At 37.2% G+C, this 19997-nt stretch overlaps 3 protein-coding genes across 3 annotated transcripts; all 3 read left to right on the forward strand.

Moving 5' to 3' along the window:
* On the forward strand, positions 3549–9124 carry LOC109822819 (26S proteasome non-ATPase regulatory subunit 7 homolog A). Its single transcript, XM_020389073.1, is given in 11 exon segments — positions 3549–3681; positions 3831–4041; positions 4433–4565; positions 4663–4744; positions 6123–6219; positions 6310–6385; positions 6586–6644; positions 6750–6872; positions 8156–8213; positions 8314–8399; positions 8689–9124. Coding segments are annotated over 10 exon segments (966 nt in total). The 5' UTR covers positions 3549–3681; positions 3831–3861; the 3' UTR covers positions 8761–9124.
* On the forward strand, positions 11431–13229 carry LOC109822818 (josephin-like protein). Its single transcript, XM_020389072.1, has 3 exons — positions 11431–11618; positions 12032–12162; positions 12712–13229. Exons 2-3 carry the CDS (start codon positions 12085–12087, stop codon positions 13162–13164), a joined length of 531 nt encoding a protein of 176 aa, XP_020244661.1. The 5' UTR covers positions 11431–11618; positions 12032–12084; the 3' UTR covers positions 13165–13229.
* On the forward strand, positions 13185–14043 carry LOC109822817. The gene has a single exon (XM_020389071.1). It carries the CDS (start codon positions 13212–13214, stop codon positions 13812–13814), a length of 603 nt encoding a protein of 200 aa, XP_020244660.1. The 5' UTR covers positions 13185–13211; the 3' UTR covers positions 13815–14043.

Here is a 19997-nt window from a genome sequence, read left to right on the forward strand (position 1 = left end):
AAGCCATGAGACCTACGCGCTAGCCGGCGGCGCCACCACCTCGGGTTGGTTGACTGTCTAAGAGCTTATTTGGATAGTGAGTAATGTGAGTAATGGGAAGAGAGGAGACACGTTACCCTGATGTTTGAGAAGTCATTTGAGGTAGCTAACGAGGGGAAAGTTAAGGTAATGTAGGGGGGAAACTTCAGATTTTGTTAGTCCCTAAATTGGGGTGAATAGATGGGAAGTTAGGGAAATGTAACTCTTAATATAAGAAAATACTGCACAGATAATTTTACCCTCCTATTTTATAAGATGAGATTGAAAGGGATGAAATAACATATAAGGTATTTGTATAAATTTACATATATTCCTTTACCTTCACATCATTTAGTAGACTTTTTAAACAGGGTAAGTTACCCTTAATTCCTCTTACTAATTTACTAGATAAGTTTTACATATTCTCTTACCTTCCCTTATCTTATCCTATGGTCCTTTAATTTTTCTTTATTAGGTGTAAATCCAAACAAAGCCTAATTTTTTTAACAGGTAACTAGTATGTTTTATTGAACTAGTTTTTACACGTGTAATGCACGTAGTGAAATACCATGATTAAGTATTTTTGGCTTATTTTCTAACTAAAATTTATTTTTTGATTTCACTTCAATAGTTTTTGCTCACTTTTATCTCTAAATTTTGACATTGAGATTAATTATTTTCTTTGATGCTTGTTTGAATGGGCTACACCAAATTTAAATTTTTATGTTGATAATTGAATTGATAGGAAACAAATATAATCTGAAATCAATTTGAATTTTCATATTATTTGGACCAACATGAAACAAGCTTTACTTGAGAAAATACAATGTTGCAAAATCGAAAAATATTGAAATAGTGATATACAAGGAAGGTGAATATTTAAAACCAATAATGCAAGATGATTGATTAAAAGTATGCTAAAACGGTACAAAAGAGAATATGAATTTTGTTCCTAATCATTGATATACTTCATAAAAAAATTATAAACTAAAGATAAATGCTAACTCTAGTATACTTTTATATGATAAAAGTATCCACAAAATCATATAAAAGTATTAAAAAAGTTCATGAAAATCACTTCTAAAGATTCCTAATTTCGCTCAAAACAATTAAACTATTCTATAAAACATTCAGAAAATATTGCCTTTTATTCCATCTGTTTTATTTTTTTATTGAGCTGAGGTCAATCATTCTTCATCTTTATTTTTTCCTTAGGCAATTCTAGAGTAGCGTCTTCATCATTTACATCGATTGTGACATCAAACTGGAGTCGAATTTTTTGTGCTCTTATCTTTTCTAGACTCATTAATCTTTTATCTTCTCGTTTAACTTCACAAAGAAGTTGATGGTATTTTCGATGCTCAACACAAACTTTTTGAAATACATACTTTGATTCCTTTTATTCAATGAGAATAAATGTTAATTTCATATATATAAATTCTTTGTGTTCCTAATTTAATACTTAAATAAGATTGGGAGTTCTCTCTTTTTTCTCTACAATGGATTTTTGTGATGTGTATCCAATAAGAGTTTTTGTTATCTTAATAATGTTACCTTCACTCTATCCCTGTCATTTTCCATAAAGATCTGAATTAAATACCTACAATTTTTATTACCAGTTTGCTTTAGATTATAATATTAATATTTAATTTTCTTAGTATTTGAAGAAAAAAGTATGATATTTATAAATGCTTGCTAATTTTTCTTATATATTCCATGGAGAATTCTTCTTTGGTTGGAATAAAGTTGTTTGATTATTCTTTAATGGAACTTAGTCAGTGTTTTTTTTATAGATATGCCTTATCTTAATGTCAATTCAAGTGATTCATGGACTGAATTAGATATATTTTATTCAATTTTCCATTTGAATGAAAATAGCTTGATTCTTTTAAAGGATATATTTGAACATTATGATAGTTTATCTGTACGTATTTTATTGTATTCTTTTATCTTATAAATATTATTAATATTAGAGATTAATGTTTCTAAATTATAATTAATTAATGCTAAGCTATTATATTATAGACACTCATGCATTTTTGCTGCTCTAACTTAGTAGTAAAATTATATGTAGCTACTTTGATTTATATAGTGACGATAATTTTTAAGCTGTCATATATTTTTCAATTTTTTATTCCTTAACTAGACGATTTTAATCAATTCTTATTGTTTTTTTTACTAGTATCAAACTTAGATTATTTTTAGATGCTGAAAAGAGATGGTAAGATGGTAAACCTTAACTTGATTATTTTAAGTTGGATATATATATGTATACTAATTATAATTTTTAAAATTTTAGAGTTTTTTGTGATTTTTAACTTTTGAAGGAGTTTTTTTTTTGTAATTTTTGTAACTTTGAGATTAATTTTGGCAACTTTTAAATTTTTAGTGCCTAGTAGTAATCACTTGAATTCATCTATGTTCCTTGTAAGTTTTAAATTTTAAAACTTTAGGGTGTTTTTTTATAATTTTTGAGACGTTGAGGTGCTAATTTCAAAGTTCAAATTATTTGGAGGCTAATGTTAATTTTTTAATTTTATATTTATTGCTTTAAGTTATGAAACATCAGAAATTTTCAGGCGCATTATGGTAATCACTTGAATCCATCTATATTATTTACAAGTTTTAAAATTTTAGAATTTTAGGGTGCTTGTTTGTAATTTAAAATTTTTAGGGTGTTTCTATAAATTGTGAGACATTTGAGGGTGTTAACTGTAAATTTTAAATTTTTTTACAAGCTGCTGTTAATTTCTTGATTTCATATTTGTTGTTTTAAGATTTGAAATGTGAGGATGTTTTTTTTATAATTTTGAACTGTGCTTGTTTTTTGTGCAATTTTAAAACTTTTTAGATCTTTTTGTATTACTTCATGTATTATAGCATGTTGATAAGTATAGTTTCTTAACCTTAACAAACTAACACCGTAAATATGTTTTATATATTTTATTATTTTTTAAAATTACCGAGCTATAGATAGTTCACGTAGGAGAATGATATGATATAATTATGATTAGAATATATTAAAATTTAAATGAAATATTTAAAATAGTAAAGAATAATGTTGACCATGAAAACTTTTTCCGAACTCGTAAGCATAATTAGTATTTTTTTTACTATATATTAGTACATCAAATGCGAAGTGACCTTGCAACCCATGCACATTTTCCTCTTTCTTCTCTACCCAAAATCCCTAAACACACCTCCCACCGCAGCTCCTTATCCACCCTGCCTCCGGTGAGCATCATAACCGACATTGATTCCATACCAATCGCCCTTTGCTGTTCAGTTGAAGAGCATTACCTCACTTTTTTAGCTCATTAACTTTCCTGAGTACTCTTTGAGCAACATGATAAATTAATCTTTGACCAAGAGGGGAGGGTGTTTTGGTAAATTGAGGGATTAATTGGCAAGATGTTTAAGATTTGAGGCGTCAACGAGCAATTCTAAAGATTTGAGGAACTTATACGGAATTTTGAAGATATGATACGAGGGACTGCTACTAAATAAGCCTATCGGATTCGACAACCCGGGTCCAATATTCGCTGTGTAGTTCTTTTCCTCCGAGTCTGAGAGCCCTAAACAGTTCGAGATCCCTCTCTCTCTCTCTCTCTCTCTCTCTCTCTCTCTTCCCCCTTCCTCAACCTCGACTAAAAGCGGCAGCAGGTACCTTGACGCGATCTAACCCTAATAATCCCCTGGATGGGTACCGTCTCAAAATTATAGGAGCCAGCATCAAAAGTTTTTATTTTATTTTAAATAAAATAATCTAATCTAGGGTTTTTTTTATTAAAAACAAAAACTTGAAATTGAAGAAGTGGGGGGGCTGATCGAAGATAAAAAAGGATGGATGTGATAAAGACGCAGCAGATATCTAGTCGTCCGATCGAGAAGGTGATCGTCCACCCCCTCGTCCTCCTCAGCATCGTCGACAACTACAATCGCGTTGCTCGTGACACCCGCAAGCGTGTCATCGGCGTCCTCCTCGAGGATGCAATTTTGCTTTTTGATGAAGGAGGATAAATTGTTGCTTGAGGTGTTAAATAAAAGTAACGATATGAAATATTTTTTCAGTGAGTAACTATGTTTTCGGTATCCAAGTGCAGAGAATCGTTACTTGACAAGATTTGTATTAAACTCGGTGACTGATCTGCTTATTGACCACCCCACTCAACAAATGAACAAAAAAAAAAGGTCATAAATGAAGCATAGCATAAAATAGGCAGCAAAGCATTCGGAGGAGGGAGTTTCACAACCTTAATCTGATAATACTTCTCCTCAAGTTCCTTTGCACTGTGCCCTCAAGCTAAATTATCTCAGGGCTAAAACTAAATTATAACTTATTTTTGCCCTTGTTCTCTTCAATTCTAACGATCTTCTGTTCTATAATCTAATCTTGCATCTTACATGTCGGTAGCAAGTCTTTTTTTTTTAATTCTTTCCGCCAATTTATGCAGTGCCTTTCGAAGAAGATGAGAAAGATCCGAGCATCTGGTTCCTCGACCACAATTACCATGAGTCAATGTTTTCCATGTTTAAAAGAATAAATGGTACATTTTAGTAACCTGGTTTGTTATTACCAGCCATCTTTAGTTGCCGTTTTTATGAAATGCTATTGTGCTGCTAAAAACAACATCTTCGTTTCAGCAAAGGAGCATGTTGTTGGTTGGTACAGCACAGGTCCTAAACTTCGGGAGAATGATTTGGATGTGCATGCGTTGTTCACCGAGTAAGTTTGTGATTTTATTGATTCCTTTTCCCTTGTGTAAGAAAACTATAGTAGTCTTAGCAAGAAAATCATGTCTGTCTTTACAGAAGTTTGTTTCTCCAATGCATCCGCATCTACTTTTTTCAATATTCTTTTGAAAGTAAAATCCTCTCTGACATGCTGTGAACTGATCACTCAGTATGTTGATATAGAAAATGCTTGCTTGTCTCGTGTCTAATCTCAATGTTGCGGTGGTGCATTTAGAAACCTACTTCATTCAGTTTTTCTTTTTATTTCCCCTTCTCATATCTGTGCAATTGCGTATCAGTAGCGGTGGCAAACAGGTCGGGTCGGTTAAAATTGACGCGATCCAAATAACCTTTGATCCGACCTGGACCGTTTAATAATCGGGTTAGCCCATCAACTCGTATATTTAAACGGGTTACCTGATGGGTCACTTAGTGCCATTACAAATTTTATCGGGTCGTTACTGAAGAGACGCTTGGTCATTCAGTGTAAAGTACTTATAGTAATCAACAACAGTTGTACATTTGCATTAAGCATTAAAACCATGCGCCCAACATGAACTCCAAAGCTCTACGATGTTACTGAGGTAAAAGTAAACAGTCCGGAGGGAGAAGAAAATGTTCAATTGAGAAGGCAACAAAAAAAAACCTTCTCAACTTACAAATTACAAAAATCTCCCTTCATGCAAAAACACAGGTACACAAGCTATACTATCTGCAAGTACACGAAAAAATAAAAAGCAAAGTGTAAAAAAGCAAAAAATATGAATTTCACACTCATTTTTCCTTTGCAATATCCAAGGCAGAACTTGAATTTATTTTGCATCAGGAGGTTCCTTTTCCAACTTTTTTAAAATCAGTCTTCCCTTATTAATACAGTTTATAACAGCTAAAAGTCAAATTTTGACAATTATTAATGGGTCCTTGGTGTTACTAATATTTGGTTAAGTGTCAGCTCCGTGCTTCTGTTAAGTCTATTATCATTCTGTAGGAACGAAATAAGCTGTTCTTTGTGGTGATTGTGCTGAGCTCGTGATATTTATTTGTCTCACTATATTTTTGGGACTATGACATATGATGCTCTTTTGGTCCCAAAATCTCCCGCTATAGTTAAGTAGGGGTTTGAGGACACTTGGGGGAGAGTGTGTGTATGTACTAGTTCAACGGATGCCACGTCCAGCATATTTAGAGGAACTTTTCCCCAATCTCTCTCTCTCTCTCTCTCTCTCTCTCTCTCTCTCTCTCTCTCTCACCTTACATGTAAGGAGGGAAATATTAATTCCCAATATAGCTGTCTGTTTGCATATATTATGTTTGTTTGAGCATATGGATTGCTTACTTCTGCAAATTGATGTGCATCTCTGATATTGCAGTTATGTTCCTAATCCTGTTTTGGTTATTATTGACGTCCAACCTAAAGAGCTTGGTATACCTACAAAAGCATACTATGCTGTTGAAGAGGTCAAAGAGGTAAGTTGTTAAATTGAAACTATTTGAGGTGATCAATAGTATGTTGCAGCTGGTTTGTGATCCCAAATTGAAATGTGAATATGATTACAGAATGCCACTCAGAAAAGTCAGAAGGTGTTTGTGCATGTACCTTCAGAAATTGCTGCTCATGAAGTCGAGGAAATTGGTATATCCAAGATGCTTTCACCCCTCTGTATTAGATTTTATAACTCTACTTTTTCCTTATAAAATGGGTTCGCATAATTATTCTGTCTTTTTCTATATTTGGTTGCACAATTTATAGGCGATCTTTTTTGTGTTTATGGGTACATTTGATAGGTTATACCTATTAATATATTCACCATGAACATGTTTCATTTTATATAGGAGTTGAACATTTGCTGAGAGATGTCAAGGATACAACCATTAGTACTCTTGCAACAGAGGTATCTTTCCATATGCTAGTTCTATTTTTTATATTTCTCTTGGTAATTTGTTAAACATATTTTATAATTCCTGTTTTCAGACTTGTAACTCTCTTTTCTCGACAGGTTACTGGTAAACTTGCAGCCTTGAAAGGTCTGGATGCAAGACTTCGCGAGATACGGTCCTATCTTGATCTTGTTATCGAAGGAAAACTTCCCTTAAATCATGAGATTCTGTACCACTTGCAGGTAGTCATTGGTTTTCTGGTATTCTCTTTTGAGTTTTAATTCCCTAATGATCTTAGGTTCTGGATTGTAATTAAGTGTTTCCATCAATTTAATTTATTATTCTAAATACTAGCAATCTTGTGAAGTTGTTTTATTCTTTAATTGCTTGTATACATTTTCGGAGTAGATCATTTTTTAGAATGCTAATACTATTGCTTTTTTTTTTTTACAATGGTTTCATGATTTGTTTACATGCAAAGCTTGTTAATAGTTCATGGGTTCCAACTCATGCAACATTGCACTTCAGGGTTGATTACATCATTTCTTGACTGGGTTTGTGGTGTAATGCTTGAGGTCCCAGTTTGAATTCTCTGTAGTTTTGGATTTATGAAATACTATTTTTGTGGTGCTTGGATTTATGAAATGCTAAATGTCTGAATAGATGGTTCATGTTGCAGCTTCTACTGCTCACCTGAGATACATGTTGCTTTTGTAACATCAGCTAAACCTGAAGTCCTGTCTTCTGGTGATTGTTTCCACCTTTATGTTTGGTCGCCTCACCTTCCTTTGAGAACACTGATCAACATTCTTCTTGCTCTATGTGACAGCAAAAATTGTATTTTATTTTAAATATATAATTTTATTCTAGTAAGATTTTTTTTGTACCCATTTTTGCGATTATCTGGTCATGTCTAGTTTGCATTGTTTAGCTGATTTACTTGAATGTAATGTCAACCCTAGGCCTTCCTCACTCTGTCTGGTGTTTTCCAATTCAAAATTGTAAAAAAGTAATACTATTTCCCTTTTTTTCCCTTGGCAGAGTTGGTCATTTACTAGCAAATTGCCATTTATACTTTAGAGATTTGTTCAGTTATTATGAGAACGAGGGAGGGATGTTGTTTTATTCCTCTTTTTTTGATGAAGTGCCTAGCAGCTGCTGTTTTTCTCTCAAACGTCTCCAAGTAGTTTCCTTGAATCTCTGATTGAATTAAGTGTTCTTTTATTTAAAGTAATGTATATGCTTTTTGATCCATGTAGAACAGTACCTTGATTGAGAGTGGAGTGCGTATTAGGGCTTTCTTATATTTTTTTTTTCCATTCCTTTCTTTTGTTAATTTTCTGTTGCTGTCATAACTTTTGGCATAAAACCTTTATTTTGCTCCAAACTTAACTACATGCAAGATCACAGGGCAATGGTTAATGCACTTTTTTTTCTGCTCTTAAAATTTTCTTATCCTTTCAACTTCGCTGCTTATTTTCTGTTTTGATATTGAAACGTTTTTTGCTTCCTATTTTTGATGCAGGATGTATTTAATCTACTTCCAAACCTTAATGTGAGCGAACTAATCAAGGCTTTCTCAGGTAATGCTGTTAATTTGGCTAAAACATGAAAGGAAACTTGTGTATTTGTTCTTTTTGCAGTTAAATATCTTTTTATGTCGTGACGCTTTGTATTTTGCAGTGAAAACGAATGACATGATGCTAGTGATTTACCTTTCTTCTCTCATACGGAGTGTCATTGCACTTCACAACTTGATAAATAATAAAGTAAGTTCTTTACTTGTGCGTTACTTCATGTATCCTATAGCATGTGGTCTTTAAATTATAGGCAGAAAAAAATATGGCTTCTCTAATAAAATTAATCCTTTTTTGTACTTGGTGTTTAAGCCTTGCATATTTTGTGGTAATCATGTTCCAAACAAGCAAATTACTTTAGTGATCAACTGCCAATGTCTTGGACTGGGCATCTTGTTTGGTCATTATAGTTTATTATTATTATTTTTTTTTGAACTATTTTCCGTAGATGATATTTATTTTGCGTTATGTGCATTACCAGATGTTAAACAAGGAACATGAGAAAGCTGAGGACGCGAAGCCTATGCCTTCACCTGCTACAGCAGGAAGTTAAGTTAATCGTTCTTGGCTTTGATTCCCGCTATGCCAGTTTGAGGTCAGTGGTCGCCACAATAGTTCCAGAGTTACAAGGTGGCATTGGCTGTTGATCACAAAGGATGAGGAGAGCAGGGGGTCTCTAATGAACTTCAGTCTTAATTTCCCCCTCTTGCTATCCTCATAGCTGGAGATCTTGTTGTTAGCTATTTATTTTCTTAGGAGGTGGACAATTGGCGATGTAATACATGTGTTAGATGATTATTATTTTTATCAAGTACTGATGAATAGTGAAAGATGGTGTGATGTCGGAAAAGGGAAAGGAAATGCTGGTTGAATTGAAGAAAGATGATCTTATTTCACCATCTTGCCTGCTATGCTTATTTTATATTTCAGTTAATATGTTTGTCAGCTTCGACATTGTCTAGTTCTGTCATTTGTTTAGGCCAGCTTATTTCCTCAGGGGTGCAGAGGGTGGGCAGTGCTTTGTTCGTTGTTTAAGATTGATCACTTGAAATATTGCTGACAACTTATTCTTGACAACTGTTTTCATATCTGCTGGAACTACTATTTTTTTTTCATTTTGCAGACTTTTAAGTCTTAAACCCACAACCCATAGCTGGATGACATTGGGTTCCTTGGTTGGTTTTATGGAAAACAGATGAGCATGAAATTGACCATGTGATTAATTGCTTGGTAAAAAGATGGATGATCAGAAGATATTTGAATGAATTGGACTAATTATGAACCTCTTACAGGTCGCTAGATCCGAAGAAGGCTTCTCATCACAGTATGGATGGAGGAGGTAAATAAGCTCTCCGTTACTTCCCAACTTATGTACTTCCTTTCTGATTTAATTGATTTTACGTGCTGTTGCTTTCAGAGTCGAGCGATAGGCAATGTCACTCACCCACAATGTCTGTTTTTTTTTATGTAAGCCTGATTCTGTCCTTTTTTGCCCCCCAAGGTTAGCCTGATTCTGGTATTTTTCAAAGGTGTGCATTCCAACAACCGAGAGTCTGTTCCTGATTATGTTACTTGATATTGAGGAATTCGAAGTGAGACCTGTGTTCCTTTTCTTAAAAACAGGTTCGGAGTATTTGAGGGAGGTTGATGCATCAAACGAGAAGGATGTAACAAAAAAAAACCGTTGATTCACTGTCTCCGATAAATGGAGGTGTAACAAAGTTGTAGGAAAGCTATCGAGTGTTTTAAGAGGCAACATATAATTCTACACGTTCAGTGGGCATAAATTGTGAGCGAGCCTATATAGATTTCCCGGAAGAGGAGTTGATGAACTTGATGCAGTCTTCCATGGCCTCTGAATGATGGGAGTCTCTGTGAGGGATGAAGTAGTGCTGAGGAACGACCATGTTTGAGGAGGAGCCTTTGGCGGCCGAAGCTGCTGTTCGCCCCTTGGACACCCTCCGAAGCGCCCTCGCTACGTTGCTCCTGACGAAGTGAAATAATCTGATAGAGATTTGCTTCCTGTTTCTCCGCTTGCTTCTCCTTGTCTCGGGGGGGCTTGCATCAATGCAGGACCTCAGAGAGACCACCGGCTTGTCGCTGAGGTCAGGGCTGAAGCCGACTCTCCTCCTGCTCTCCATTCTCTGCATTTTTTTTTAAATTTAAAAAAAGCGGAGACAAGATGGTTGGATTAATGTATGTATGTATGTATTTATGGTGAAGCAAAGGGGAAGATCAGTCGAGAAAATGAAAGAGAAAGGTAAAGTTAAAGTTGGTGTTGCTTGCTGATTGAACGAACAGATACGCATTTGGCTATATCCCAGAAAGAAATGCAAGTTCTTTTGACCATCACACATATATATATATATATAAAAAAACCCGACTGGGGGGAATCAAACATCGTGAATCGGGGGGTACGAGGGGGCGTATTAACAGTGAAGGACTCGTTGAAGCAAACCAAGAAAGGGAAAGCTAAAGAGAATATCACTGGGCAGAAGAAGAAGAATAAGAAGAGAATCTGAAGAGCGAAAGGCAAAACAAAGATGAGCTACGGGCGATACTTTTGATGGATAACACTTGGAACTGGACCTCCCCTCTCTGCCTCTCTCATTATAACCTTCCTATTCTTTTTAGGACGGACGCAAATTCACGTATATACACACACAAACCCCCTCCCCCTAAATACTTTTCAGTAAAAAAAAAAAAAAAAAAAAAAGCAGCAGCAGCAACCTATGTAAATAGCGTCACATTGGCTTTTAAAAAAGGGACGGCGAAAATGTGTCTAATGACGTACGATTTCAGCCGTCATTGGCTTAAATACAAGTTCAGAGACGAATACAATTTCGTGTCTAATAAACAAAAAACTCAATTAACCACAAATTTAGTCTTCTGGCCTTCAACACCAATCATTCACTACGTTTTTATTGATTACGGTCAAGACTGCTGCGTCAGCAAGACGCGATTTAACAGGGCAATAATCGGAGATTCGTAGGTTATAAAAGGTTTGCAGGCTTTACTCCAGTAGATTGCGAAGATCGAATAAACTAAACTTAACTAATACGCACTTCCAAGTTCTAGCGAGTGTTCGCTACAGCGTCTATTTACATTTTCATTTTGGGCTCGAAATGGGCCGAACAAAAGCTAGCCATCGTGGATCCCCGCCGAACATCCGGACCCGCCCTCTATCGCTCGCTATCTCCACGTGGAGCTGCGGGTCGCTTCATCGTTACTACTATTCTCCTCCTCCTCCTCCTTATTTTCCCACCTCGATACCTAATTTCCGTCAAAAATCCCTGATATTTCTCCCCTCGATACCCCTCACCGACGGATTTTCTCACCGCCGTCAAATCCTTTCGACGTTCCCGCTGCCGCTTCTGTGTCCCTCAAGTCCTCTTACCCAATAAGCTATTGGTAAGCGAATCTCATCAGATTACCCCCACCTTTTCTTTTGTTCTTTTGTTATTAACTGAAAACCTAATTAGAACTTGAAACCCATTTCAACTCGGTAATATTCGATTACTAGGGAGAGATCCGCCCATCGTTACGCGTGATCCCTTGCCAGTGTACGACCCTTATCGACCATATTAGTTGAATCTAGAATGATAAATTTTTTTTAATTAGGGTTCCTAGGTCTCTTAATGCTTCTATTATTAGGATTTTGTAATTAACATGGCATATATGTAAGTGAATGGATGTTATTTTGAATTTGATTACCACTTGAATTGCCTACAAAAAAATATATATATAATTAAAAGAAAACTTAATTGTACTCTAATCATACAATCGATAGAAACCAACGCTCTGCCTTCCATTTGTTTTCCCAGTGTTCGGAGTTGGGGGAATTGAACCTTACCTCTTACAGAGTTAGTCGGAGGCTATGGAGGTCGAACAAGTCTATCATGAGAAGCAGAGATTACAGTTCTGCCTGCTGCATTCACTTAACAATCTTCTCCAGGTGTATACTTTTCCCCCCTCCCACCGTATACTTTAACTATTCCTGGGTGAATCAAGCGAGCTAACACCATGCGTGTCTACCCAAATAAATCAACGATAAGCAGAAATAAGAAATTTACACATGGACAATTGGTGATTGGTGTGTGCGTCAACTGGTATTTGTTCTTTTTTGAATAATTACACGTGTGGTAATGAGTAGACTGCCAAACAGGTTTGTGGTCTACTTATGAACGTTTGCCATCGGTATAAGCCAGCAACGAATTCATTTTTATTACAACTTTGACTTATCTACTTATGAACGTTTGCCATCGGTATAAGCCAGCAACGAATTCATTTTTATTACAACTTTGACTTATTGGTTCTCTGTTATTATTATCATCGGTATAAGCCAGCAACGAATTCATTTTTATTACAACTTTGACTTATTGGTTCTCTGTTATTATTATTCTTATATCACCTCTTGGCTAGCTATCCAATCCCCATAATTAAGTAACTCATATGTTTTTTCAATATGGATTAAGAGGTAAAGTACTTGTTTAATTATGATCAGGAGAAGGGTTCATTCACCCGAGCTGAGTTGGATACCATTGCTGACAAACTTGTTATTGACGATCCTAGTAGGGATAGATGGACCCCACTGTCGCTTGTCTGGAAGCCCCATCATAACGTTTTGACTGGAAACTATGACGTCAATGTACTCATTGCAGCACTAGAGAGTAGGAGTTATAGAGTAGTCTGGCATGATCGTCGCAATGGAGCTTCTTCCATCAACCTTGCAGACGAAACTTTACTCGGTATTATGCTTAACATTCCAGTAAGAAAGTTCGCAGGACTTTGGCGAGGTAGGCATTGGATCACATTGCGGAGGATTTCTGGCGTCTGGTATAACTTGGACAGTGATCTTGCAAAACCAAATCCGTTTCAGCAAGAGGAAAAAGTAACAGAATTCTTGGACACTGTCATTAGTCGCGGTGGAGAATTGCTGATTGTTTTGCGTAATTAACTTGAGAACCAGTTTTTTTTTATCTGTATTATTAGATTGCACAACTGATGGAGGATTGGAAGAAACTGAGAAGGGGTGATCCTCGGAGAAGTTTGTTTATGTTATTATTCCTATGCGTGCTTGTTGTATGTCTCTTGCTTCTGCTTAATATGAGGCTTCCGGAGGTATCACCAGGTGGTTTTGGCGAGGGAACATATAGGAAATTAATTAGAAGGACGAGTTCAAGGGAGCTAGAACTAGGGGAACTTGGCAAATTGATTGTGGCAATGTTACCTGATGATCTGCCTTTCACAATTTTTACCCCTTCAGAAGAAGCTTTTGAGCATGTGCTGAATTTGAGACCAAATGACAGCCTAGTTAGAGACAAAGTGAATAATACATTTGCAATTCTCTCGCGCGTGATGGGCTTTTCTGCGATTCCTCGACACTTACCTTCTGAAGCAGTAGCTGTGCTTAAGGAGATGAGTTTTGATTCCGTGTCTGGATACAGATTATATGCTTGGAAGTCTCATAGTGGAACCCTGTTTGTTAACAATGTCAAGTCCGAAAGGGTTAACATGAGGAAGGGTGAGATCATTGTGCATCTAATGAATGGGGTTATCATGGATCCTGAGTTTAAGCAATCATTTCTAACTGATGATGATGACTGATGAAATCTTTTCCTTTGATGAATCAGCACTCAATGTCTACTCACAGTCACAGGCTTGATCTCTGAGTCCCTGACTGGTTTCTTAGGAAGTAAAGGGTTTTCATTTGTACGTGTTTCTTCTTTCTTGTTGGTATTTTTATCAGGTAATAAGCATTGTAACATGGTTAATGAAAGTAGGGAATGACCTTTGAAAGAGCTTTTAATATGAAATCGTGACGTTTGTCATTGAACTCGTTAGTTTTGTTACTGACTGCTAGTGGTAGCCCTGACCGAAATCATTCCCCCAGTGCATTAGGAATTTTGGCACGCTGCTGCGGTGCTTTGATGTAGCTAGGCCGGTCTGAATATGATTTAACCAGATTCGATAGGTCTAACAAGCACTGCACAAGTGTTTTCTGTACAACCCTGGGTTTGTTTTCCTCTGTTTAATGCATGTTGTTAGCCAAGATTCTTACTCATGTAATTCCTTAGCAGTATATTTATTTGTTCTGCATCTTTTCATAGCTTTCTTGATCCTTCATGTGTTTTCTGATAGATATTTATTCAACAATTTCTGTGTTCGTCTATTGAGGTGGTGCTGAGAGAAGGGGTGCTTTCGGTCCGGATACGGCTCGGATATGATGCTTACCATATCCATATCCGCTTACACATCTCGGATACGGATACGGATATACCTCGGTAAGAAAAATTTATAACCATATCCGTTAAAATCGGATATGGTTACCGATATATAAGCGGATATGTATGCAGATACAAAACAGATATGAGAAAACTAGATAATATTGAGAAAAACATAGTTCATGTGATACAAAAGAGTTCATTATAACTAAAAAGTTAAGATTAGACATCTTGATCATCAAAATTAACCACAAATTCATAATCTAAGAATCGAAACTATCGTAAGAGTATGACTAATATGTATTCGGATATTTCGGATACGGATACGGATATTTCATTACAAAACCATATCCATAACCACATCCTATCGGTTATAGATTTGAGTAACCATATTCGTATCCTAACGGATACGGTTACGGATATTTCATCGGAGTAACCATATTCGTATCCTAACGGATACGGTTACGGATATTTCATCGGATACGGTTTAGCACCCCTATGAGGGAAGCTGAACTCACGAAAGCTTTGATAGGATCTCTACTCTCAAATCTTGGACCGCACAGTATATCCACGTTCAAGTGCGGCTATAGTAAAGGGGTCACTTAACACTAAACCCTCAAGAACTTTGGGGTTTTGAAGTAAATCCCCCGTAACATTAGAATTTGAGCTAAACCCCCAATGACTTTTGCATTTTGCTGAAACCCCTAATAAGTTTCTAAGTTTTACAGACAACCCCCATTAATTAGAACAAAAAAACAACAGTTATAAAAAGGCATTTTTAAAAGTTATTGGGGGTTTAGTGTAATTTATCCAAACTAAGTTGGAGGTTTTCTGCAAAACTTATTGGGGATATGGTGAGATTTTGAAAGTTATTGGGGGCTACTACAAGGGTTTTGTGTAATTTACCTCGTATGAAAGCCTCGAAGCAGCTGTCTAACATGCAAGGTACACTCGAAATATATATACGGTTACAAGGTAAAGCTAGCAGTACTAGCAATATATATACGGTTACAAGAAATATATATACGGTTACAAGGTAAAGCTTCAATCAAAATAACTAGACATATGTGATACTACTCTTCATTTGACTCCAAAAACGCTAGCAGTACTAGCAATTAATGGAAAGACTCTGAAGGTAATAACTACATAATACTATATATGAAAGTAATCTAAAGGATAACAAAGCTGCAGATACATTTGCACCTAAAAGCCCAAACCTAAAGGTAGAAACAAATCGAGCCCCTAAGGTAAGCATTCCCCGAATCACACAATATCGTAATCGTCATTGTTGTCGTCTACAGAATAATAATCTTCTCTATCCATGTCACTGCTCCCAGTGCTCTCCTCAGTCTTTTGCTTCTCCTTCAACTCGACCCCCTCTTCTTTATCCTCCTCCTCCCCAAACCTAACGGTAGAAACAAATCGAGCCCCTAAGGTAAGCATTCCCCGAATGCATGCATATAACTCCCTAATCACACAACATCGTAATAGTCATTGTTGTCGTCTGCAGAATAATAATATCTTTTCTATCCATGTCACTGTTCCCAGTGCTCTCCTCAATCTTCTCCTTCTCCTTTCAACCATTTCAACTCGACCCCCTCTCCTCTTTATCCTTCCCCTCCCCCCCCTCCCCCTCACCCCCCCCCCCCCCCCCCCCTGCCCCCCCCGCCCCCCCACCCCCCCCCCCCCCCCCTCATCTTCCTCCATTCCTCCTCTTCGTTCCTCGTCCTTCTTTCTTTAAGTGAAAGATCAGCGACGGCCCCCCAGTTAGCACATCAAGTTTGCTGTCATCATCCTCCTGATAATGAGAGTAGGAAGTAGTGGCCACTTCTGTTGTAGGTTCTGTGGAGTATTGCCTGTACTTGACCACGTCCTCTTCCTCCTCCAACATATTATTATACCGCATAGTTGCTTCGACTGGTGCACAGGTCATCCCATAACAGTTGTTGTTCTTGTTGTTGTACCTATTGGCAGAATTAAGACTATCCGTATTATGAATATAGTACTGCTGCTGTTGCTGCTGCTGAAAGTCGTTCTCGTCGTTGGCAGAGTCAAAATTATTCACATTATCCACACCGTATTGCCATAGCTGGTGCTGTGCAAGCTAAATGTCATAGTCGTACGTTGTTGGATGAATCAGGATTCATCGTATTTTGCATAGCATATCGTTGCTGCCGCCGCTGCAAATCCATGTAAAAGTCATTGTCGCTGTTTGCAGAATCAGTATTATTCACATAATCTGTGCCATATTGCCACCGATGGTGTTGTGCGAGACAAAAGTCGTCGTCGTTGTTGGAAGAATCAGGATTCGTTGTATTTTGCACATCGTACAGCCGCCCCAGCTGCTGTTGCGAAGCTAAGTAAGAGTCGTCGTTGTTTGGTGGAAATTTTGAAGTAAGTAAAATGAAAGAAATTTGATTTGTATTCTCTCGATCTTAATTACAATTTGAATTCCGATTACAAAAGAGAGGAGAATGATCTGGATTCTCCCCTTTGTTTAATTCTGGGTTCTTCATAGTGGCGATGGAGTGCCTCTCTCGAATGCTCGCGTCGAGTTTGCTCTCCGTTGACGATCCACACGTCTTGATTCACTGGAACGGTATCTCCTCCTCACGAATTGACGCTGTGGAGAACTTGCAAAGCAAGTTTGAAACTTTGGACGAGTTGATAACTCAGATCGAGTTTAAACTCTTGAAAAAGAGTTGATTTAAACGAAAATCGGTTTGACAAGCCAAATATGAAAGCTCCACGATGCTCTGCTCGAGAGACTTCTTCTTTGCTGTCGAAAGAGAAGATGAATTGGAGATGCCCTTTGCTCCCCTCTAGATCTGAAAAGCCAACCAAAAACCGAGAGCTAAATCCCCTCCGCTCTAACCCTTGAACTGAATTGTTTTTTAGTTATTTATAGAGGATTAAGGGGTTAAACTACCCCTTAAATCGCTCATAAGTGGGGTGTAACTGCCTCCAAATTGTGGAAAACGATTTTGGAACCGTTCAGCTCATGTTGAATGAGTCAAACAGCACTCGGTTTGGCGTCCAGGACCCTAACTCCGCGTTTTAGACTGGAGACGCGGAGTTGGGTACCCGCTGGGTGTTGAAAAACGCGAGGGCCGCCCGCGTTTTGGAGTCTGAAGGTTGGAAACGCGGGGGTCGCCTGCGTTTCGTTTGCTGAAGGTTGGAAACGCGGGGGTCGCCTACGTTTCGAGAACTGAAACGCGAAGATGAATTCCGCGTTTTAGAAGGAGCTTAATGACTTATAGCTTCTTCTGTAGAGCGCTGCAAAGATCATTGTTCAGTAATCTTCGTCCTGGCTCCTTAAAAATATTAGAGTCGTCAGATTGTAACTCCCGATGTTGATTGTGAAGGTTGCTGATTAGAGCTTTCATCAGTTGTTACGATGATCGTCAGATTGTAACCTTTATCGATCTACGTGAAAGTCTTCAAATTATAATCTTCTGGAAGTCGTCAGATTATAACTTCCATCATCGGTGTTTGATGGGGATTGGCTATCTGCTGTGATTTTTAGACATCCTACAGTCGTCATTGGCAAAATCAGGATTATCCATATTTTGCATATTATTGACCGCGTTTTCCTGATCTTCCTCCATCGTACCACACTTGTTGATATCAGAGTTGGTCGAATCAGGATTGTTCATCTTGAGCAAATTGTCCAGCCCCCGAAGATACATCGCTGAAGCAAAATAAGAGAAGGAGTCGTCGTGCATATTCGTCGTAACAACCTGCGGACAGGGCACAAGAACAGCTTTGATGAAGAGGATGCCTTGGGGACGCCCAGATGGCCGGAACAGCTGCACGTTTCTGTCCACCCCTGATCATAACCATAAAGCCAATTGACGCCGCTGCCGCCGCTACCGAAGAGATGGGTAGAGGGAAGGGATGCAAAGCCAACCACGACCTTCGAGGCATGATTGCATGGGCCCGGTGGAAGGAGGTGGGAGATCCGAAAGTTGGCGTCCAGTGTAGGGATGTGGTACTCTTTTATACGGAAAACCAGCGTATTGTTCCATTCCGAAATCGTGGAGCTGGAGAAGTCGGTCCCTGTGGATTTTGTGGCACTGTATCTCCCTGTCTCCACCCGGTTCAGGAACACCTTTGTGTACGGCAGAAGACCTCCATTGGGCCAGTTTACATTCTTCAATTCCATGGCGTTATGCACTGTTATCTCAAGCTCCATAGAAGCCATGAGAGAGAGAAGGAAAAACAGATGAGGTTTTCTCGGTAAGAAGGTGGAGGAGGAGGAGGAGAATATAAGATCGTAATAAAGAATTCAAGGGGAGGGGTATTATATTTATGGGCAAATCCTTTCCTATGCTTTCTCGGACTCGGAATCTATGAATCAAGAGAAAATCTAAGCCTCCTACGATTAGGATTCTATTTTTAAGAAAAGTTTCTTTTAAAAACTAAGCTACCCATCAAAATTTTAAAAACTAAGCCTACTGCATCTTTGATAAGGCAATTAGAAACTTTTTCTAGGCATCAACTCTACTTTAATTTAAGGGAACCTCTCGATCTAATTATACACCAATATATAGGTTAGCAATTCATATTATAAAAAAAATCTTCAAGAAATTAATTATACTTTTCTTCTATTCTTTCCTTAAGAAGTTACCCTTAAACTTCTTATAGAAAGACAAAGTCTAATCACCCAAATTGTTTCGGAAATCATATTATATTAGAGAACTTCCATTAAATTGAAAATTTTCCTCACTCGCTACTTGATTTTAAACATAGTGACAAAAGGATGAGCCTTATTTTAAACAAAAAACCTCTCAAATAGGTCTTAACCTTTCTTTTTGAAAATAAATAGTTAAGTAATATTTACAATGGATTGCAACGTTCTTTTGTTTTAATGAAAACACTTAATTATGATTTGGAGATAAGTACTTATTAGAAAGAGTACTCATAAAAAAAAGGTAAAATCGGTATACAATAAGGTCAAATCAAGATTTGAGGCTCTTATATCGAAATAACCCTTGAACAAGATGATATTGGTTTAGGATTAATTTTTGAATTTGAAATGGAGGTGTTATTGGATTAGGATTAATTTTCAAATTCTAATTCAAGATGTCTTTGATTATAAATAGAATTTTAAAATTCAAATCTCAATAGCACTCTATCTAACCACCGAGTGTTTTATCTCTTTCCTCCTATTCATTATTTCTTCCTTCTTTTTTTCCCCTCTAAAAAAGAGCTCCATCTGCTCATAAACATCATCAAGCGCGTACTCCGGTACTCATATTTAGTTTCCAAACTCTAACACTGTGCCTTGACTTATCTTGATAGACGTTTAGATTTGATGCATTAAGGTCAACTTAAACTATATGTTGCATGTCCACAAAAGAGAGAGTATATGTACAAGGGAGGCAATAGGGGCACACCTTCTACCACACTCTTAATCATACCACATCTCTTGCTACAGTACACGGGGCCCACATGATATTTTTTAAAAAAATATCATGTAGGCTCCGTGCACTGTAGTAAGAGAGATGGTGTGGTTAAGAGTATGGTAGAGAGTATGCCTCTATCATTATTTTATGTACAAACC

Source organism: Asparagus officinalis, chromosome 8 (assembly GCF_001876935.1).
Source record: "Asparagus officinalis chromosome 8, Aspof.V1, whole genome shotgun sequence".
In the NCBI taxonomy this organism is placed as follows: domain Eukaryota; kingdom Viridiplantae; phylum Streptophyta; class Magnoliopsida; order Asparagales; family Asparagaceae; genus Asparagus; species Asparagus officinalis.